The sequence below is a fragment of the Phoenix dactylifera genome, chromosome 14 (assembly GCF_009389715.1).
Source record: "Phoenix dactylifera cultivar Barhee BC4 chromosome 14, palm_55x_up_171113_PBpolish2nd_filt_p, whole genome shotgun sequence".
Taxonomy (NCBI): Eukaryota; Viridiplantae; Streptophyta; class Magnoliopsida; order Arecales; family Arecaceae; genus Phoenix; species Phoenix dactylifera.
Genome location: NC_052405.1, coordinates 4,419,011 through 4,440,439, shown reverse-complemented (window position 1 = coordinate 4,440,439; position 21,429 = coordinate 4,419,011). Strand labels below are relative to the sequence as shown.

At 37.5% G+C, this 21,429-nt stretch overlaps 1 protein-coding gene across 2 annotated transcripts; it reads right to left on the bottom strand.

The window, feature by feature from the left end:
- Nucleotides 1-987: 987 nt before the first annotated feature.
- On the bottom strand, nucleotides 988-20,282 carry LOC103721705 (truncated transcription factor CAULIFLOWER A-like). Of its 2 annotated transcripts, XM_008812014.4 has the most exons (8): nucleotides 19,615-20,274; nucleotides 19,254-19,460; nucleotides 8,369-8,447; nucleotides 6,740-6,801; nucleotides 6,573-6,672; nucleotides 4,857-4,898; nucleotides 1,712-1,750; nucleotides 988-1,618 (listed from the first exon to the last, which is right to left on the bottom strand). In XM_008812014.4, exons 1-8 carry the CDS (start codon nucleotides 19,626-19,628, stop codon nucleotides 1,427-1,429), a joined length of 735 nt encoding a protein of 244 aa, XP_008810236.2. In that variant the 5' UTR covers nucleotides 19,629-20,274; the 3' UTR covers nucleotides 988-1,426. The 2 variants fall into 2 exon arrangements, with proteins under 2 accessions (XP_008810236.2, XP_026666056.2); XM_026810255.2 differs by lacking the exon at nucleotides 1,712-1,750 and having other exon boundaries at nucleotides 19,615-20,282.
- Between the last annotated feature and the right edge of the window lie 1,147 nt (nucleotides 20,283-21,429).

Here is a 21,429-nt window from a genome sequence, read left to right as displayed (position 1 = left end):
CTATATAGAAATTGTAACAACTCCGGCTAGCCATGCTGACTTTTTGATCCATATCATTGTTGTGGGATGTATGAGTACGTAACAATTTCAGTTGCTGTACAATCAAGGAACATAGCTAATTTTTGTTGGATAAGCAACACTTGCCCATTGCCAAATCATGGTGAAGGTTGGATTTATTTCAGAAGGTCTCCCTTCCATTCTCTCTCTCTCTTAGAAAAAAAAAAAAAATCTTGAAAGCGAAAATTATGGCCAAGTAAACTAACTCTTGATATCACTCATATACAAATCATAAGAAAATCATCATTAAATTACATAAATAGCTTTTGTCCGCTTTTGATCCAGAAACAGTAGGTATTTTCTGAGGTTTATAAGATATCAATTGCAAATATTTAACATACAAATATTGGAGGTACCTTCGTGAATAATATTTTCCAAATTTGATATTTCTATGAAAATTCATGCCTTCTGAAACATGTTTAGATTCACTATGATAAATTTCAACTTTTGATATAAAAAAAATGGATAAAACATTTAAAACAGAGCATCCCAACCTCATAAAATATTAATTATTTTTATTTTTGAATGAAAATTCACTTTGGTATAAAAATATTATATTAATATATTTTTATACTTCCCTTTCTTCATGTGCATTTGCACATTATTTTTATTATTATTCTAGGGGTTGGAATTGAGGTGAGACCTTAAAAAAAAGAGAGAGTTAAAATATAGGTTAATATGCAGGATTTATAGAATGAATGGTTTGCAGTAAATGGAGTATTGCACTATGAAATGGCAAAAATATCAAATTTTCCAATAGATAGTAATTATAAAGCAGTCCCTACCACTCTCTCTCAATACAAAGAAAAACTCAGAAACACAAAAATCTCAATTCACTTATAGTTCTAATAATTGGATGACACAAATGAGTTATCTCACAATTCAAAATAAAATAATAAATATTGATAGTATAAAAAAAATAAAACATATAAAACATAAAGTCAATATAAATATGAAGAGAATATCAACTAATAACAATACATGTTTAAGACAAAAAAGATTTAAATAAAAAGCAATTCTCTAAAGCCAGATCGCCCATCCACTCGAAAACTTTGGCCAACTTAATAGAGCACCTAGTTTTGGATCGGACTATTTGATCCGGAGTTGGTCGTCTATAAACAATCCAACCAAACAGTGAGCATACCATACATTACAACTCAAGCTACTGAATTAGATAGCTGCGTTCTGGACCGGATTTTTTAATCTTAATCGGAGATTTAAACAGCGAGTTTACTATACATTACATACTCGGAAGGAAGAGTTATATCTTATACCAAGCTCCTCGTGGTTGCTTCTGCACGTAACTACAGTCATGTCATATAGGGACTGTGTGGAGTAAAGATTTGTCGCTTGCCAACCCGCAGCCACATCACTCGCGCAAAAAATCCCGGAGAGCGTGCATCTGCGGTCGCCGCGTCCCGAGTCCATGCGGAGTGGAAGGACAGGCGCCGCGTGCCGCCTCGGTACCCGCCCAATTGCGCGCACCGCTGCTGCTGGTGCTGCTATAATTGTCACCATAGCGTTGGTTTTGGCTTTCCGTTCCCTTCTCCATGGCCCCCGCCTGCAACTCCAAGCCAAAAAAAGATTTGAGAGAGAGATGAAACCGAGCAATCATCTTAGGTTTATGTTGTTGTTGTGGTTGTTGTTTGCTCACCGATACCAGAAACCTTCTCTCCTCGAGCAAGGCCTTTCCCTGCACAACGACATAACACAGTAGAGAAAGGGAAGATATGTGTATAATATTATATATATATATAATAATGTATCTGGGTTTCCTTGTTCCATTCTTCCTCTTATTATTGACTTCTTTTAATAATAAAAAAACTTTCTTTTCTTATTGATGTATTATTATTATTTTTTTCTTTTTCAACTGCTACGTATTTGGTTTGGATGCATGTAATTAGGTCGTTTGGAATGGTTTATAGGAAGCCAAGCAATGATGGCACTGCTTACTAGGGGTCCTTCATCAGGTGGGGAAGTGGAGCTCGGTACAGGCAAGCGATAACTGATAACCCTTTTCTTGGGTTGCTATACAGTAGATTTTTTTCACCCTCGACTTCATCTGCACCGGTTTCTGATGTTGCCATGACATCCCTTTCATTGTTTTGTTCTTTCTTTCTTTCTTTTTTGTAGATAGACCCCCTTGCGATGTAATTGATGTTTTGAGGTTTTGCCTTCTAACAAGCATGCATCCTCTGCAACCCAAAGTCGCGTAGAGAATTCCTAGAACTAAGAGCTATGACAGTTTGATTTGGAGAAGCCACACCGCAACCCCAACTTTAGAAACTTTCTATAGTTTTGGATGCAGCATTCATCCCAATAAGTTTTAACGTCCCGCTGAATTTTGTAGGTATCGTACTATTCTGACAGAAAGATGAAACTGGGATATCTTTGTGGGACGCCAATCTTGTGACTGGGATGTCCTAATCGCCCCGGCTGAAATCAGTCGAGACCGGCTGGTAATGGGGCTCTGTTTGGCTAGCAACGAACATAACCCAGCCAGGTTGCCTGATTCCAGGAAATAGGGGGGAGATCTTCTCTCTCTTTGCCTGAGTCATGAGGGTACCGCAGGTGGAGATCAAGAAGAGAGAGAGAGAGAGAGAGAGCATGAAAAATAAAAAAAATCACTAAAATTCAAGATAAAAAATAAAATATATAAAACTAAATAAAAAATGCCCTGGTATGATATCAAGATGTAAAACTGTCCCAGTGAAATATTGATATGGGTCTTAATACTAGTAGTTTAAACCTTGATTTAGATTGTAGAAATTCAATGTATATGTGAGTGATGAATATGGTTTAGATGTCAAAAGTCTGAGATTTCCACTGCCGTGGATGCATGAGATGAGATCTGAACATCAAATATATAGAACGTGAATCACTACGTTGTTTATGCTTCTATATATGAACCATTGCATAATTTGATCTCATAGGATTTGTTGAAATACCAAACAGGACAGACCAAGAACGGGGATGGTTCGGCCACCCAATTCGGTCCTAGATCAAAACCGACCGGATCTAGGTTGAACCATTGGTTCCTCTCAGTTTCAAGTGATTTCGAGCTGTTTCATAATTGAAACAGGTTTAATCTTTTGTAACCATCCTCTCCCCTCTTTCCCAATCCTCCTCTCTTGCAACTCCTCTTCTCTTTTGCTATTTCCCTCGCTAGAGTTAGGGCTTCGTCGCTAACATTGATGATGATGATAATGACCACAGACCACCATCTCTTTCTTTTTCTTCTTTCTCACCATGCCGCCATCTTTTGTCGCCACCTTTTCCACGTATGATGATGATGGGTATCAGGGTCGGGAGATTATAAATCTGAGGTCAGTATGCCTATCCATCCCTTGCTTTCCTCTATCTTCCCCTCTCCTTTGGTTTTGGTACATACCAATACCGTACGAAACTGGTAGGTATGACTTTTGGTATTGGTTCAGTAAACCTTGCTGACTCACCAAAAAAAAGAAGACAAGGCAAAGAATGGGTTGAATGGAGAGAAGGATACGAGGGCTTTGAGTATCTTCTAATAATTCTATGGCTGCAACACTCAACCTCATATCAAAAGCAACCATATTTGTTCCATTGGGAAATAAGATGAGCCTAAGGTGCATGTCAAGGACCATCATGTAAAGGATGTCAGCCCAGACAATCACTGTTTAACAAAAACAAGGAGGAAGCTCAGTCTTAACGTAAGAACTTGCAAGTTCAAGTGGCTAAATAACCAAGCTTTGATGTTCATAGCAGGGCTTGAGCTAATCTAGACTAAAGAGTCAACTTCCTCAAATGGCTAAAGAGTGAAGCTTTGACAACTCATATTTAACAGCTAAAACGAACATGCAGGTTGCGTTGCTTGCAGCCCTACTGTAAATGATTGGTAGACAGAAACAGATTTACCTGTGATTACCCTGATAAAAATTAGATAAGGTCCGATGCTTAATGTTGAATTTGATCATCCAACATAAATGTGTGAAATGCTTGGTAAAACAAAAACTTCTGCCCTCGCGCTGAACAGAGGTAGATCAAGTGGACAATTTGCTATATTGGATTTATCATTATGACAAGCCTTCGGCCAGACAGCTTGCAAGTCTTTCAGGGAAGAATATAAAGTGAAAGAGCCAAAATGAATCCTGTAAGTTTTGTTCTTGCTCTTATGCATGTCCAAACTGTTGGATGACAACACTGAGAATTCCAAGCTTGTTAGAAGGCAAAATTTATATTGCAATTTGATCCCCCCACTATAGTTCTGCTTATATTAGTTCACATTCAGCCTTGCATTTTAACAGAATTATATGCACGACATGGTGTTTGTTTAACCTATAATTCCTACTTATGGTAAAACTCTGATTGAGAATGCAGTTTGGTAGCGTGAACTGTAAATCAATTTTGATTCCAATTTTCTTAAGACCCGCGCCCCCCCCCCCCCCAAAAAAAAGAAAAAAGAAAACGTGATTCCATTTTGTAATTTTCAATTATTATTTTATTTTCTTTTGTTTGAGTTTGCACAATTTATCTATTGTTTGTTACGAATAACTAATTGAATGGGCAATATACACAAGGAGCCTGATGATGGTGGAACTTTTTATGCATGATCACTAATTTGAAATTGACCTGTGATTATAGATACTGAAGGATGCTTCACACGGAATAAGAATTGTATGTAGGACTTTCATGTTCAGTAGTTTTAGAAATATTGGAAGGACTAATCTTTTAGAGACATTTACTATCCTTGAGTATGACCATAATATGTGATTGAACGGTACTAGTAAAAATAACTGGATTCCTTTTCATAAAGAATATACCTTCTCACGGAGCCTGGCAATTGTATCCATCATCAATTGGGTCTGCATTCAGAAGAGAGAAAATAAGTGTTTTGAGTTGATTCTTTCTTCAACTCTAGTGTGGACCTTAATCTATAATGTAGTATTGATAGCTCTAGTAATGGTTCTTCATAAAAGAATTATTGAAAAGCAAACTTTACAGAAATATGTACTCATGTTCATAATACTGACTAAAAAAATGCCAGAACATCTGACCAGTGTGTGTCAATTCAATACTACAGTCTAGTATTTTGCGAAAATAAATTCGAAGAATTTCTTGAATAGTTGCAGATACCTCAGATATGTACAAGCTATCTAAGTTCAGAAGATTATATAGCTGACAAAATATTGGAATTGTTGCAATTCAGATGTCACCAGTATTTTGTTCTACATCCGAGGCTTGTTTTGCGATTTGTGTAGAGGCGAAGCACTTAAAATAAAGCCCTAAGACTTACCAGATGACTTTCTGTTGTATGCTGCATTTTATTGGTGTCCATACACCTTTGCTACTTCATGAAATAAATAAATTTTAGGAGAGAGCAGGCCTGAATCTGAAAAGGTATCATCGGCTTGTGGAAAGGTCATGAATTGAGCTCATTCAGAAGGTAATGACTTAATTTAGAGGGTTAATTTAGAAGGATCATGAGTTCAACTGATTTAGAAGTACTAACTAAATTTGCGGGTATATATGGACAACTTAATCGAGGATTTGTTAAGCCAGCAGTGATGCATGGTTAATTGGTTATAGCCAGCTGAGTTGGAGTGGAAAGAAACCTATTAAATAATGCACAATAAAAAACGAAGAGCTTCTAGAGTGCACTTGTGATAGATGGGTAGTTTGCATGTGTTAGATAATAGCACAAAAGATCAAAATGCCCACGATGTTCTCAGAGTCCTAAATCTTACTCTAAGTATTAACTGCCTCGAGTCTTAGGATAATAATTTTTAAACATGATAACTGAAAGGTCAACCACATTAATGAGACGAAGATGCCAGCGAAGACAACCAAAATTTATCCTTGAGCAGTATTGGAGCGAACACATTAATGAGAAGAATCATGTAGATGTCAATAAAGATAACCTAAATTTATCCTTGAGCACTATGAACAGATAATAGTATGAATTTGGGGCAATAAATGGCCCGAGTGAGGGAATTAATATTGCTTGGTAAAGGAATTGGAATTGAATATAGACTTGCAAAAAAGATCTGAGAAAGCTTATGACAATGTCGATCACAAATCCCTTTAATTTGTTTAATGGGGCCTCCTTTATTTAAGAAAAGTAAGGTCTGTTCAATTTGCAAAACTAATATGAAAAACATTTTAACAATGTTATAGAGTGATGTCCTTCTGTGGGAGATGTACAGTTACATACACAGTGGTTGGAAAAAGGCATAGACAGTATGAACATGGATATAAGGAGACTTCAGTAATGGAGAGAGGCTTGGATCGATATGGAAGGGTTCAGAAAGAGGACAGACGATAATTAGGCTAAAGCGATAGAAAGCAATTACAAAATTGCTTTTTCCGTGTGTTTAGAACTTAGCAGGAAATTTTGTTACATGATATAGCTTCAGTTCAGCTACCGGACGAAATAGTCATATCGTCATATTTATCCAAGTTCTAAATGTTTTTCAAATGATAAGAGAGATTTTTTTGTGCAGGTAAAAGTGAATGTGCAAACAAAAATTGCATATGACCTTTTTTGACATTGTTTGCTTTAGTGCACAATCTAACTCTTTTTCGATGTGACTAAGCTCATCCAAACTCAGCTGGGCAATATTTGATACATCAAGAGACCTGCAAAATATTTCACTCTGTATTAACTCATGCATATACTATAGTGTTCTTCAATAGGAAATATTACCTTTGAGCAATCTGCAACAGCTCATATTTGGTTCTTGGACAAGCAAAGCCTTTGACAAGATCCTGCGCTACAATGATGAAGTAATGTTAACTGAAAAATAAGAACTAGTTTACTTAAGACACACCCACCCATCCACCCACGCTCAGGCTATGCTATTCAACATATCCATTACAACAACACAAAATGTATAAGGAAGTCATGTTAACATATATATATATGGATATACATGAAAGCTGAGCATGTTCTCCTGTTTTGCACAAGTCCAAATAAATCTGGTCTTGTTCAATATGCATTAGCATTGATTGCTATTATAACATTTATAATATATCCATAAACTAGATCTTAAAGTTGTTAATTGCAATTGCTGAATATTCATCCTGCTGGAACTACAGTGAGGTATTTCTTTAATTCCTCAATGAACTCTCCATGTAATCTCATTTTCTAAAGAGATTTTTCTCCCCTGAGTGAATTTAAGAATAATTGTATTTTAAATCATTGACAAATTTATGTTGATTTATTCTGAAATCCTAAACTTTGATCGAGTTCTTTGAGATGCATATTAGTTCTAGGATTACACAGTCTGCTTCATGATCTGTAATTTTCTATTTATTGGAATATCAATCTTCTCTTGAAACATTTACTGAATCATAAGTTTTAGCATCATAAAATCAAACAAATTGAACTTTAGTACCATATCTTATTTGAAGGAGAGTATTATGAGGTAATAGAGTGTTGGTTCATGGTAATAATGCCCTTTTTGTATTCATGAATCAAGTTTCCTTCACCAAATCATATCATATCGTATTTTAATATGGAAGGAATTGTACAAAATCAAGTTTAAGTAATCGATACTTAGACATTTGTTTCTACAAAATGAACAAGGACAGATGCTCTGCCAATTCTTCATGAGGTGAGTTCTTTTGGTATTAACAGTGCTACTGGCTCTTGCAATCAGAATTTTTTCTCAGCCTGGTTTTAATGGTTTGAGATGAATTCTGGAAACACCATCAGCTTCTGTAGAAATGCATGGCCGATACAGATAGTAGGATGCAGAAGTTCCATCACTCTGAAGTCTTGTGCTAGCACAATTAAGGACAACCTTGTTATAGACAGAATAACTACCTTCTAGTTTAGTTCCTTCACTAAAATTGAAATCCATGAGTTACTTGTTTTTTGCTGAATATCACATGTGGAATGACAGTCCTGTTCCCGATATATCCTTTGATGATAAGATAGGATAACTATAACAATGGGAAGAAAATATTTAGACAGTAATCATGCTAAACTTTGCTCCTGTTATTCTTCATACGTTGTGGTTATATTGTCAAAGTGGGGAAACCTCATGTTCAATACTAGTTGTCTTAAACCTATGTGCATATTCCATCTTTAAATGTTTAATCATCTTATGGTCATTTGTACCTATTTTGCCTTTCCAATATTTCTCAAGTTCATTTGCTACGTATTTCAACTGGATGATGCATTTTAGTTTGTAATTATTTCAGCTTTTCAGTCAAAAAGAAGAAACTGGCACACTTAATTTAGTTGAAGTTCAAGAAGAATCTCAAGGTTGATAGTTTTATTGCAACTTTCTTTGTGCAGAAAAGGAATGTAAGATACAATTATTTTTACCTGAACACCAAGGTTGCCTCTATTTACACCTCTTTCTGCATCTGAAAATTGGCGATAGCGCTCAATAATTTTTTCCATGCTGAAATGATAACAGCTAGTATTTAGGCTCAAGTATGATGTCAAGTATCTCATAGACTAATACTGTTACCTGCAATTTCCAGCAAATTTTTGTTGTAGATAGTCAGAAAATGTCATAGCAAAAAATATTGACATGTAACAAAGTTGTAACAGGAGTCAAGACTAAGCTTTAAAATTATTTTGTATTACTATTTGTCTTTTCTGAGAAGGAGAGTATTTTTGAGAAGATATACACTATTTATTCTTGAATTTTAAATCCGTCAATTTTCATATTATTCTTCATGGCAGTATTTTGCACATACTAATTCTTCACGTGATTTCTAGTTTAAGTATCTGCAATGTTATGAATTTTGAAATCAATACGATTCTCCAGTGGAGTTCAATTGGATATTGTTGTGGCTTTAGCTGCTGGTTGGTATTGGTAAGGCACTGCATGATATGTATCATGACAGTGCTTTACTGGCATGCAGAGCCAACATGGTACCAGCTACATTCATTATGTAGTTTATTGCCGTGTCAGGGCATACATTCATTATCTCAATAAAAGCACTAATTGATGGGGGCTCACGGTCCAAAGCCCCTCACCAAGCTCTTTGCCTTGCGTTTCTTGCGTACGCCCTTAAAAAATCGCTGATGATGGACCGATTGTACGTAACGCCAGTGAAATAACTCAATACAAGGATCAACAATAAGACTAAACTGAATTTTATTCCACTCAAATTGAAGAACAAAACAAGAACAATAAAAGCAAAAGAAATCTAGCAAAGGATTGAAAGAATCCCTTCCTAGCCCAATCTAGTAGAGATTGATGTATCTACTACTAGCCCAAGTCCTAGAACACAAGATCTAAGAACAGAAATCGGCACAAACGTTGCCCAAGCCTTACGGCCGACTCTTTCACAAGAGAATAAGACTAAAACTCAACTCTGGGATGCCTCACAATGGCTCCTTACAACTCTTTTTATAGACCCAAGGCCCTAGATAATTTTAAGTAACTCTCCCTAAGATAAACATGAAAAATCGTCTTCCCATGGATCCAAAGCTTCTCCATTGTTGATTGGCATGTGATCAATGGCTTGGAGGGGTCCTAGAAGGCCTCCAATGGTTGACTCGATCTTCTGGGGCAATCGACGGCTGCAATGTCCTGGTTGATCGGGTCGCACGACTCGGGAGTCCCAGTCCGGGAAGAACTGGGCTGGGTGCAGGGAAAGTTGATCTTTGCTAACACCTTGATTTGTTATGTTCTTTTTGTTGTTTGATTAGGTGTTCTTAAGATCATTGTTAATCAAGTCTTGGTTCCAGTACAATTTTGAGAAGTTCATTTTCTACACCTTCCTAATGGTACTACTATAATAGCAGCACTCTGTGCAAGGGGGAGTTAGATGGAAATCAGCCCACTTAAAAAATCTGAAGATGTGCAGAAATTTAAAGAAGATCATCAAAGAGCTAGGAGTCTCTAGAATGTCTGACAAATAAGTCTTTTAGTTTTCCAATTGGGCCTAGAATGGTCAATCACAGGAGTCTTTTAATTTTTCAACTGGGCCTTAAAATATAGTCTTCGGTCAAAGTTTTACTCCTAGGTTTGCATGTATTGTTCTATCTTGAAAATGCTAAGACCCTATTTGGCGGAGCTTTTGAAGGATCAAAAAGCACTTTCTGGCCCTCCAAAAGCGCTTTTAGATGAAATAGGGGTGTTTGGTTAAAATTTTGGAAAGCTGTTTTAGTTTTTCCAGAAAGCTAAAAACAGCTTTTTGGGAGAAGCTCCATTTTGGAGCTTTCTAAAAAAGCACCATTAGGCCTCATCAGGAAACTATTTTTTTACCAAAATACCCGTAATAAAATATAATAATTACACAAAATGTCTCTTTATAATCTTGAAAATCTGTAGGAGTCTCAACAAAAAACTCTAGTTGTCGAACAGATTCTCTCCAATGAAGAAGGTATTCTTTTTTTCTATTTTTGTATGCATCCTTTTGAATCCTATTTTAGAAAAATTAATATACGCTAATAATACATTAATATGTTATGTTAAATAATTTAATCTTATGTTATATTATGAAAAATTAATATATGCTAGTAATTATAATATTTTATACCTTTATTATTGTATTATACTACAAATATAATATTATATTACATAATATCATAATACATTGATATGTTATGTTAAATAATTTAATATTATATTAAATTATTATGCTATAGTATACAATATTATATTACTATATTATACTAAAATTATATTACATTACATTAATATTATACTATATTATATATTTATTTATTAATATATTTTATATTTTATTACGCTCTATTGTATAATACTATCCAATGCCCTTTATGGTAATTTTATTATATCAAAAGTATTTTCTCAGTTTGTTTACCAAACACATGTTAAAGTGTCACAGTACTTTAGAAATGTAGTTACCAAACAGCAAACAACAAATAACTTTTTATAAAAGCTCTACTTCATAAAACTCTACTTCTAAAAACTCTACTTCCAAATGCTCTACTTCAACAGCTCTGCCAAATAGGGCCTAAGAGTCTATATAAGCCTTTCTTGTATACTTTTGAAGGCATGAATAAATTCAGTTTTATATTTATCGCTCTCTAGTATTATTCCAGAATAATAAGTAATTTTTTTTAGGATTAGATGTTGTTGTAAGGTTTGTCCAAGGAGGTGGACTCCTCCAACAATTTATTCCAAATCCCACCACAGAATTTCCATCCATTTATCCTTCCTTTCTGGCTTAACTCTTGGGTTGTATCAGAGAGAATGGGTACTGTTAGAATGCCACATCCTCAAAGAGAAATATAAAAAGAGGAAAAAGAAAAGGACCTTATGCTATCAAAGGAAGAGAAAAAGAGGACAAAGAAAAGCACCTCATGCACTTCCCAGGAGCACCATCGTTAGATCATGCTTGTCATCAACATCACCACCGATTTGCTGGAAAGAAAGAGGTTTAAGGTTTATTGATATTTCTTAGACAAGGAGGGGTCTAGCCATTAAAGGAGAGAAGGTAGGCATTTACGGCATTTTTGGGTTGAGAATAAATAATTTGGGTTAACTAGTTAAATGGAGTAAGTTGAGAATAAATCCACACGGTATTGGCGGATTACCGCGCGGCGTTCAGGCAGAGAGTGAACTTTCTGAAGTCAACCATTTATTTCAGCACGGAAAGCAGAGTCAGACAGGAGATTCAGATGACACAACAGATACCACAGCAGGAGGGGATCCTGAGCTACCTGGGAGTTTCCATCTCAGGCCGGAGACTAGGGGAGGCTTGAGGGGGCGGCAGAGTGCTCAAGCCGGGTGCAGCGTGTCTAGAGTAGGCTGGAGAGATGGAGGGCGGCTTCTCTTTCCATGATAGGTAGATTGACGTTGGTCAGATCAGTGTTAGGGTCCATGCCAGTATATCTCATGGCCAATACTGTGGTACCGAAGACGATTCTGTTGAGGATCAAGCGACTTCTTCGGGGGTTACACAGCGGAGGCCATTGGGTGCACTTGGTAGCTTGAGAGCAGGTTTGCCTCCCCCCAGTAAGGGCGGTCTTGGGGTTTAATCCCTCCTAGAAAGACGCGAGGCTTTCATTGCTCAGCACGCAGTTCAGTTTATGTTAGAACCACATGGATTCTGGAGTCAGGTGATGACAGCTAGATATGGTTGAGGGGACTCAGAGTGGGTGGCACGGAGTGGTCGCAGAGTCTCCTTCATGTGGCGAGAGATTGGGAGGTACTTGCCAACTGCGTCGGCGAACGCCAAGTGGCTGATAGGTGATGGGCGAAGCATCGATGTGACCGGTGACCCGTAATTGGATACCCTTCTTCTGAGGAGCTGGCCGACCACAGTTGATGCTGCGGCAGCTGAGGGGTTGCGGGTGTGCGACCTCCTAGCACTAGAAGGGGCGGAGAAGGATGAGACCAGGCTACGACAGCTGTTCGGGGTACATCTTGCTGAAAGGGTATGGTCCCTTCCGGTACCGAGATGTGCGGGGCCAGACATCCAGGTTTGGAGAACCTCATGCAGAACTAGTGTCAGATTGGGGGACCTCGTCCGAGTTATCCGGCGGAACCACGAGCCAGGCCCGGACTACACTTGGATCTGGAGGTCCAGGCTCTATCCGAGGGCAGCACTCTTCTTATAGAAGGTGATATAGGACAGACTTCCGACGAGAGCAATGCTGAGTAGGCGTGGCTTGGGGATCCCCACTGAGTGCGGGATGTATGGTGCTGATGAGACAATGGACCACATGCTATTCCAGTGCACATGGGCGAGGTTGACATGGCAGTGGGCAGAAATTTCGCAGGAGGCCTGAAGTCAGAGGTTGCAGTTCCTACAGATGATTCGACAGCAGTTGGGCAGTCTGCTGACACGTTAGGAGGCCATTAGAGCGACTTGCACAGCGCATCAGATTTGGCTGGCAAGAAACGCCAGTACGTTTGGAGAGCGCGGGATGTCACCGAAGTTTGTAGCAGAGTACGCTCGAGTGCAGGCGGTAGAGATCAGCCCCACCCTTTCTTCATATGAACCTTTGATAGCTCGGAACACTTGAGGTTCCCTCTCTGCTCAGACAGCCCCTCAGATGGTGTTCTTCACCTGGGAGCCTCCACCCCCGAGTTTCCTTAAGGTCAATTTTGACGCGTTGGTTATGGATAGAGGTACTCAGGGAGGTGCGGGCTTTGTTATATGGGACCCGCACTCCAAGGTGGTGGCAGCGAGTGGCTGCCAGTTGTTCGACACGTCGGTTCCTGGGGCGGAGTTGTGGGCTGCCTGGGCGGATCTTTGACATGCGAGGCGGGTGTTACAAGCCAGTTTGGTTATCTTGGAGGGCGATTCAGTCAGGATGATCAGGTGGATTTAGGGAGGTTCGAGGGGCGAGAACACGGACCACCTCTTGATTTGGGATATTAGGACGATGACGAGGGATGGGATGGCCTTCCAGGCCAAGCATGTATTTAGAGAGGCCAATGGGACGGCCGACTGGGTGGCTGCCTATGCGGCTCACCACTCAGGATACACCCTCTGGTCAGGAGAGGGGTAGCTGCCATGGACGCTTCGTGAGCTTGTGTTTTTTGATTTAATTAAGTGTATTCGTACACGCATTGTATGATGAATCCACCAAAGCAAAAAAAAGGGGGGGGAGTAGAGGGTTATATTGTTACTGAGTTAAGTTAGGTAAGTAGGTTTAGAAGGAAAAATTTACGCATTTATTCTGTACCAATATTTAAAAGCACCTGATAACTATAACTGATAGCTACATGGCAACAAAAGCAAGCAAAAGAATCCAATGGTAAAATAATGAGATCCAATAATGTTCCCAGATCCACTAACCCTTCCGCTTAGTTTCCCCTCTAGTGGTGAAATAAACATGTTTGTACTCACACTAGAGCTGTTTGAGCTCCTGTTGTATGTGTGTGTGTATATATATATATAAACATGTCGACATATCCATTGATGTCTAACTTGGATTTGGCCAGAATTGAAGTTAATAAAGTAATCACATGACTCACAAAATTTCTTTTTTCTTGATTCTAGTTGAGCCTTGCAACTCTATCTCCTCATACACGTTGGTTGTGATTAGTGGTCAAAATGAAAGCTCAACATCGAATATTAAGAAGAGTATGAATAGGTGGGATTAGCAAATAGGACCCATAGTATTAGGTAGAGATGTTTTTTAAGGAATTTATGCATCATTGATATCCTTCCAGGTCCCTGAAAATTACCATGATATGAAACAAAATGGAAAGAAATGAAAGGAATGTGACATGCATCCTCTATTCTATTTCAAGTCTTAACGCTCGTATTAATTTGTATCTATACAAATGTATCATCCATTATAGGGAATTATGAGTAGATATGCAAACCATACTATACTGGCAAATACTAGCAAATCCTCATACGAAGAGATTTCATACCTTGATCTAAACCTATAGGACTTCTAATATCTTGTACTTAAATATTCAAGAAAACAAACTTACTTCACATCTAGCATGCTTTATCTAAATAATTCCAAGATTTCCTAAATAGAGTATCCCTTCCTAATAGAAATTCTAATAAAATAGTGACCAAGTAGAGCTTCATATAGTACTCAAATATAAAGAAGACCTACAATTTGATTTAAGAAACCTTTCTTGTTACTTGTGCACGGTTTGGTTTTGACAAATAAGGTTTACTTTCCTATGAAGATCCTCCTTAAATAGATCCCACTTGAACAATGATTCAACATGATCTCATGTCTTTAACCCTTAAATTTTCATTGGCAACTTGTGACCTTCCAATAATATTAAGGAGTTTCTTGCCTATGATCTTCCTAAACTGCGGCTTCAAATAGTAACATCCCACAATCATGAATGTAGACATCATAGCAAATACGCATTGTTTTTATCTTCAATATTTGATTTTACATACTATTATTTGAGTAACACCATCTTGCACCATTACATTCATAATCCCCATTACATAGTATTATTTGAGTAACACCATCTTGCATCGTTACATTCATAATCCCCATTACAAATAGACTGAATGTTGGATGATTTATTATTAGAAGACCCATGCCATCAGTAAGTTTTAGGTTTATATCCTGTCACAAGACAACATGAATTTAATAACTAAGGGAAACAAGTGTAGACCATTATCAGAGATCTCTAGAAAATATCTTCTTGTTGTAGCTAATATCAAAGCTTTCTGCTACCATAATGGCAACTTGTTGGAGCAAAACAGCATTTGCTGCCAGGAAGTATCTAGGGGGACATTTGGTAACCACAACAGGATCACCACGGTGATCTAAGATCCCTGGTGATCCGAATGCTGGGGTGATTTGATCCCCAATGATCTAAGATCAATGTGTTTGGTAGGCCATGATTAAGTGATTAAAAATCTCCGAATATCCATAAATAATTTGTTTGGCATGGTACGGGGATCCAAGATCACCGACTACATAATACCACAAGTACCCCTAATATATCTTAGATGAATTTTTTATGTGTTTTTAATTTTCATGAATCAAAAATGTAAGTCAATATGCTAATTCCTATAATAGCTCCATAATTTTGTCACATATTCTACTTTTAGTAGCCCTTATCATATATTTATTAATCATATAAAATATATTATAATAAAATATTAATATATTTATCAATATATTAATTATTAATATATTCTATAAAAATATATTTATTACTCCTATAAATTATTAATTTTATAAAATTATGTTATTTTTCATTATAGAATTAATATTTTTATTTATACTTATAATAGATTTTTTAATACTAATAATTATTTTGATTAGGAAAATAAGGTAAATAGGAGTAATATATTAAATATTTTCATTATATAAATATAAAATATAATAATATATTTCTATTATAATTTAAAATTATCCTTCAATAATAATAGGATAATAATATGATTAGTAATATATTATAATATAATATATATATCATTAATATAATATATAATATCAATATAATATTATATATATATAACATTGATATAATATATTGATGGTATATTGATATATCAATTTTTCTGCTAAATTGAAGGGTATTTTTGTCTTTAACTTTCAACCCAGGATCACTACCCTGGGGTGATCTTGGATTTTCGATCTCAAAGACGGATATCCCATCACCAAGTTGGGCGGTGATTTGAGGAGTGGAGGTGATTTAGGATCACCACCACGTAGGATCACTGTGGTGCAACCAAACGCGGTGATCTCATCACCTCCATCCACATCATCCTTGATCTTAGGATGATCACCCCATACCGAATGTCCCCTAGAAGGCTTGCAAAATTTTCATATTTCATGATCAAGAATATTATTTGATATCAGGATTTATAATTCTATACCCTGATATGGTTAACATTTGCACCTCATCAACTTGAGCGATTGCCTTAGTTGGATACCACATGGATAAACCTGATGGTCCAAATGGTTTTGAGTAGGTTATCATGTGACATCTAACAGACTGAATGGAGATCGACTAGGGTAAGCGGAATGATCACAAGATGACAACCCAAGAGGGAGGGGATGAATTGGGTTTTTCAAAACTTTTTATAAACTTAAACAATGATTAAGTAAAAATTTTTTTAAACACAAGTATGCATAGCAAAATGAATGATAAATAAATGCAAAAAATAAGAACAAGCACAAATAAGTCAAACAACAAGATTTTATAATGGTTTAGAGCTAAACTTAGCTCCTACAATCACTCTCCAAGGCTTCCTCCTTAAAAATTTTACTATAATCTATAAGCAAGATTACAACTCAATTATTTTTCGGATTCACGACCGAACCCAATTGATTTTTTTTGGCAAACAACCAAAACTAAACTATTTTACTAGTACAACTAAACCAACCCTGAGTTCCAACCCTTAGAAACTTGTTGCTGATTTCTAAGCTCAAAAAAACTTAGTCGATTTTTAAGGTAATCGACCGCAATCTAGCTATTTCATGAGTACAACCAAACCTCACAAACCAACTGATTTTTCATGATGTTAGCTACACCAAAACCCCACACAATTTTTTAATCTCGTGCACGAAAGAAAGATAGAAAATATATCCAAAATAACCTCTACTAAGGTTGAATTTATCTCTTTGTAGCTCATGCTTGAATGCTGTAAAAGTTGGGATCTTGGTGAATACAATTCAGCTCTTTTCCTTTTTCTTTCTTGCTCGCTCTTGATCTGATAGAGGCTTTGAATGATTGAAAGTTGAAGCTTTCTCTAAATATTTGGAAGCTCTCCCTAAAGTAGGTAAAGGCTTTGAATGGTCATTTCTCAAAGTGATACTCAATTTGAAGCTCAAGAAGTGGTGGTTAACTTGTATTTCTTTTCTTTTACCTCATCCACTCATTCTCCTTAATCTCTATTTTTTTCAATTCAATTTGAAAGCATTTATAATTTGAAAAGTTGTTGGAGAGCCATTTCTAGCCATTGGAGAGAAGAAAAAAGTTGTTGGAGAGCCATTTTTGGCTATTGGAGAGAAGAAAAAAGTTGTTAAAAGCCGTTTTGTACATTTTGTGCTCACAGAAAAACTAGTCGTTAAAGCTGCCGTGCGCAGAGAGGTCGACTCCTGAAGTCTTGCAGTCGACTCCTCTAGTATAGACCTTCATAAACTTGAGTTTCATTCTTCTATATTGAGAGTTCTGAATTGATATCTTCTTGGCTTTTTGTAAGCATTCTTGTATACTCCAAACAAGTAATTAGTAAACCTTTTACTCAAATATTTTGTATCATCAAAATTAAACTTTCTAGGTTAACATAGGAACAAACCATTACAACGGTCAATGATAACTAGACCTTCGTCCCAACTGCAATGGTCACATAATATGTGGAAGTATGTAAGCGGTCACTAGAGCGAGGAAAAAGTGAAGATCATGGGATGTGACTACTGAAACTGCTAAAGATACATGAAGAATTGACGTAGATGGTTATGGACAATTGGGACCGGTGCCTATTTATTTAGAGTTGCATCTTACAAATAATGAGAGGTAACTCTAATAAAAAAAAAATCTCTTCTAGCTAATCAAGCATCTATTGTTATCTTTATCTTTATTTTCTTCTCGCATTTATCTTTAGTTCCCGTAGGTCTTAGAGTAGAATTATAGCCTCCGGCTATAATTTACCTCCTCTTTTGAGCTGACGGTTTTACGTTAGTAGAAATTCTTAAAGTGTAAGACATCGGAACTCTCGCTACCAACCCTTTATCATATCTTCATTCCAGTTATTGACGCTACTAGCACGCTTTTGCGCACTTGCACTACTGCCAGGGATGCATGCACCGTTTTCCATTCTCACGAAGGTCCAACGGCCAACAGTTTCATATTTACCGAGTCATAAGTATATCTAAGTTTCATAGTCATATGTATAGGATCCATGAATCTAAATTAAATCATTTTTTTATCAAGTTGAATTGGTAACTAAGATTAAGTAAAAAAACAACGAATTATTCTTAGAAAAAGAAATAACAGTTATTACAATAGAAAATGGAAGTATATGCGTGCATGGAAATAAAGACATGTAAGCAACCGCAAAAATCTTAATGCAAGAATAAAAAAAAAGATAACACTTAAAAAATCGGATGGGAAAACGGTCACCACGGATATTAAATATTAAATAATGATAAGAAGAATTAACAGAACTCTTCATCGGGAGGAAACCGAGAATCCATAAAACAATAGTAAACCAGATGCAGCAGGATAAGCCAAGCGCTAACTATTTGTTTGGAGAAATTTGTGAATCCCAATGATTCTGTAAAGGGACCGGCTGTGGCGTCACAGAAAAGCTACGAACGATCCCGGATTCCGATGGTCCGAGAAACCAAAGGCAACCTCAAATCAAGAAATTTTGAGGGGGAGAAGAATCCAAAGATAAGGTTTGGAAATCGATCAAAAGATTCATGTTGATAGGGACTGTTTCACCGACATGTGGAAGGGATCCGGGAAACGAATCCCGAAACATTAAGCGAAAAACAATAAAAATTTCGGAACAATTTACCCTAGAAAAAAAAAAAAAACTCCAAGCACGAAAACAAGATATCGCCCCCAGCTCCATCGCAAGCCATCCCCTTTCCTCTTTCTTTCCCGTCCCCCTCGGAGTCCACATCAGATCGCCACCACCAATATTAAACAAGGCGAGACTCGAATTGGAAAAGAGAAGCGAAAAGCGATAAAGCTAAGAAGACAAAAACGGATCGAACACGTACGGTTTCACCTCGATTTCGGGGAATCTAAAGGGTTTTCAGATCCAAAGATCTATCCGGCCGCCGGATGGGGAGATGTAAAGAGAACGGAGGGAAGCCTTACCTGGAGGTGCTGGCGAACTCGTAGAGCTTGCCCTTGGAGGAGAAGACGAGGAGGCCGACCTCGGCGTCGCAGAGGACGGCGAGCTCGTTCGCCTTCTTGAGTAGACCGCTCCGCCGCTTGGAGAAACTCACCTGGCGGCTCGTCTTGTCCTCAATCCGCCGGAGCTCCACCCTCCCCCTCACCATTGCCGCCGCCTGACCCCTAACCCTGAATCCAAACCCACGGGGACGAAGTCTTTGAGCGGATGATCACAGGAAGAATACGAGAGGGGTCGGAGCTACTTATAGCTCCCGGTCTCGAATAAGAAAAAAAAAGAGAGCAAGAGAGAGAGGGGTTCCCTCCGCGCCTCCCCGCAACCCACCCCGCTGTTTGCATACGAGAGCGTGGTCCCCTGGGTGGAGAAGTGGGGGCCACCGGAGATCAGGACACGGAGGAGAGAGGCGGTTCGGTCGTTATAAGATGGGCAATTAGGAACCACCGGCGGCCCAAGCGAGGGGAAGGAAGAACGCCGGCGCTACTCTGCGCCGGGATCTGGCTGACAGACACGTGTAAGTAGGAGTCCCTACGCGAGAGTTCCCCCTTCTGTTACGCTTTTGCTGTCGATCGCACCATTCTTGGGGCCCATCGATCCCTCCGTGTTCTCTTTCAAAACCTTTGTTCTTCACCAAACCTAACCCTAGCCTCCTCGGAGAACTCCTCCTCCTCCTCCTCCTCCTCCTACCCCTTCCTGGAATCCGACAACCCCTCCCCCTGCCGCATCCGTCGACCGCTCCGATCTGCTTCGCCGCCTCCAACGATCCTTACTATCGAAGCGCTCTTCTCTGATGCTTCGTCGACGGCCGGTCGCCACCGCCCCCCGCGCCAAGGGAGAGTCGTCCCCGAGCTCGCATTTCCTCGACAAGGGCTTCGTGCCGCCGCCCACGGCGGAGGTCCAGGATCCGGTCTTGGGAGCAACTCCCGTTTCTTGAAAATTTTTGGCCTAATTTTATAAAAAAATCCGGAACATTGTGTCTGGATTTTACTGAACTTCAATTTCTTAATAATTGGAGTCCCGGCCTCTTAACCTACGAACAATTGGGCCTCCACGTCACCTACGTAATGGAAAATATCACACGCCTCAGTGATGCCGGGGTCCAAATGTTAATAGGTTAAAATTTGCAAGTCCAAATGTTAAGATTATATATATATATATATATATATATATATATATAGAATGTTAAGATTATTTTTAATATTAAAATTTTATTTAATTTTAAAATATGTTAATTATTAATTTAGATGTGGAGAGTTAAGCATTAAAAAAACTTTGGATCGGGCTTACTTGAAGTTAAAATTGATTTTTAGAGAGATTTAGAATGTTTTAAACTGCTTAATCGGTCACGTGTTTGATTAGATTGATTTGAAAGTACATTTAAATTAAGCTTTAAATAATAATGATGAATAAATTAAGTTTGATTTTAACTTTCAAGCTCGAGATTAAGTTCATAGGCTCCATCTCAGCTTAACTTAAGGGTGGCAATTAGGTTAAATCAAGTATGGGTTATGTTGAATGCAGGTTGGTTAAAAAATTTAATAATCTGAACCCAACCTATTTATTAAACATATTAAATATTCAAATCTAAATTCAATCTTTTTATTAAACAGATTATCCAACTCGACCCATATAATCCATTTACTAAACAGGTCGAATTAAATTAAACAAATTAAGTAAATATTTAATGAATTAAATGGATTAAAATAGGTTAAATAAGTTAAGTAGGTGAGGCTAAATAAGACATAAATGGATTATGTAGGTTTTAAATAGGTTGATTAAATTTTAAATATGTTAAATAAGTTAAATTACTGCCCGACTTAATTATTAAATAGATCAAAACACCTCAAAAGTCACTAAATCTGCACACCTAATTTATTTAATAAATAAATTTAGATAGGCTAATTTGTTTATAATCCAAATCTATTTATACCATGAAGATCGTTTGTGGGTCAAAGGTTAACAGAATTGGTCATAAATTACCATCTTAAACTTAACTAGGCCTTTTTTTTTTTTTTTTCTGTGGATCACTTATGGCATATTTTTTAAAGTACTTCAAATTCTATTATTTATCTATCTATGTGAATCTTAAAGTCATCGATGGATCGTCTAACCGCCGATTCACGCCACAATGGGCTGGCGGAG

What these genes read in the sequence shown, in the direction of transcription:
- LOC103721705 (XM_008812014.4), bottom strand. An exon ending in AGCAAACAATGTCAAAAAAG is followed by an intron (nt 4,899 to 6,572) that starts GTCATATGCAAT and finishes TTCTGAATGCAG; the next exon opens with ACCCAATTGATGATGGATAC. An exon ending in AGAGAAGGTTTCTGGTATCG is followed by an intron (nt 1,619 to 1,711) that starts GTGAGCAAACAA and finishes TTGGAGTTGCAG; the next exon opens with GCGGGGGCCATGGAGAAGGG.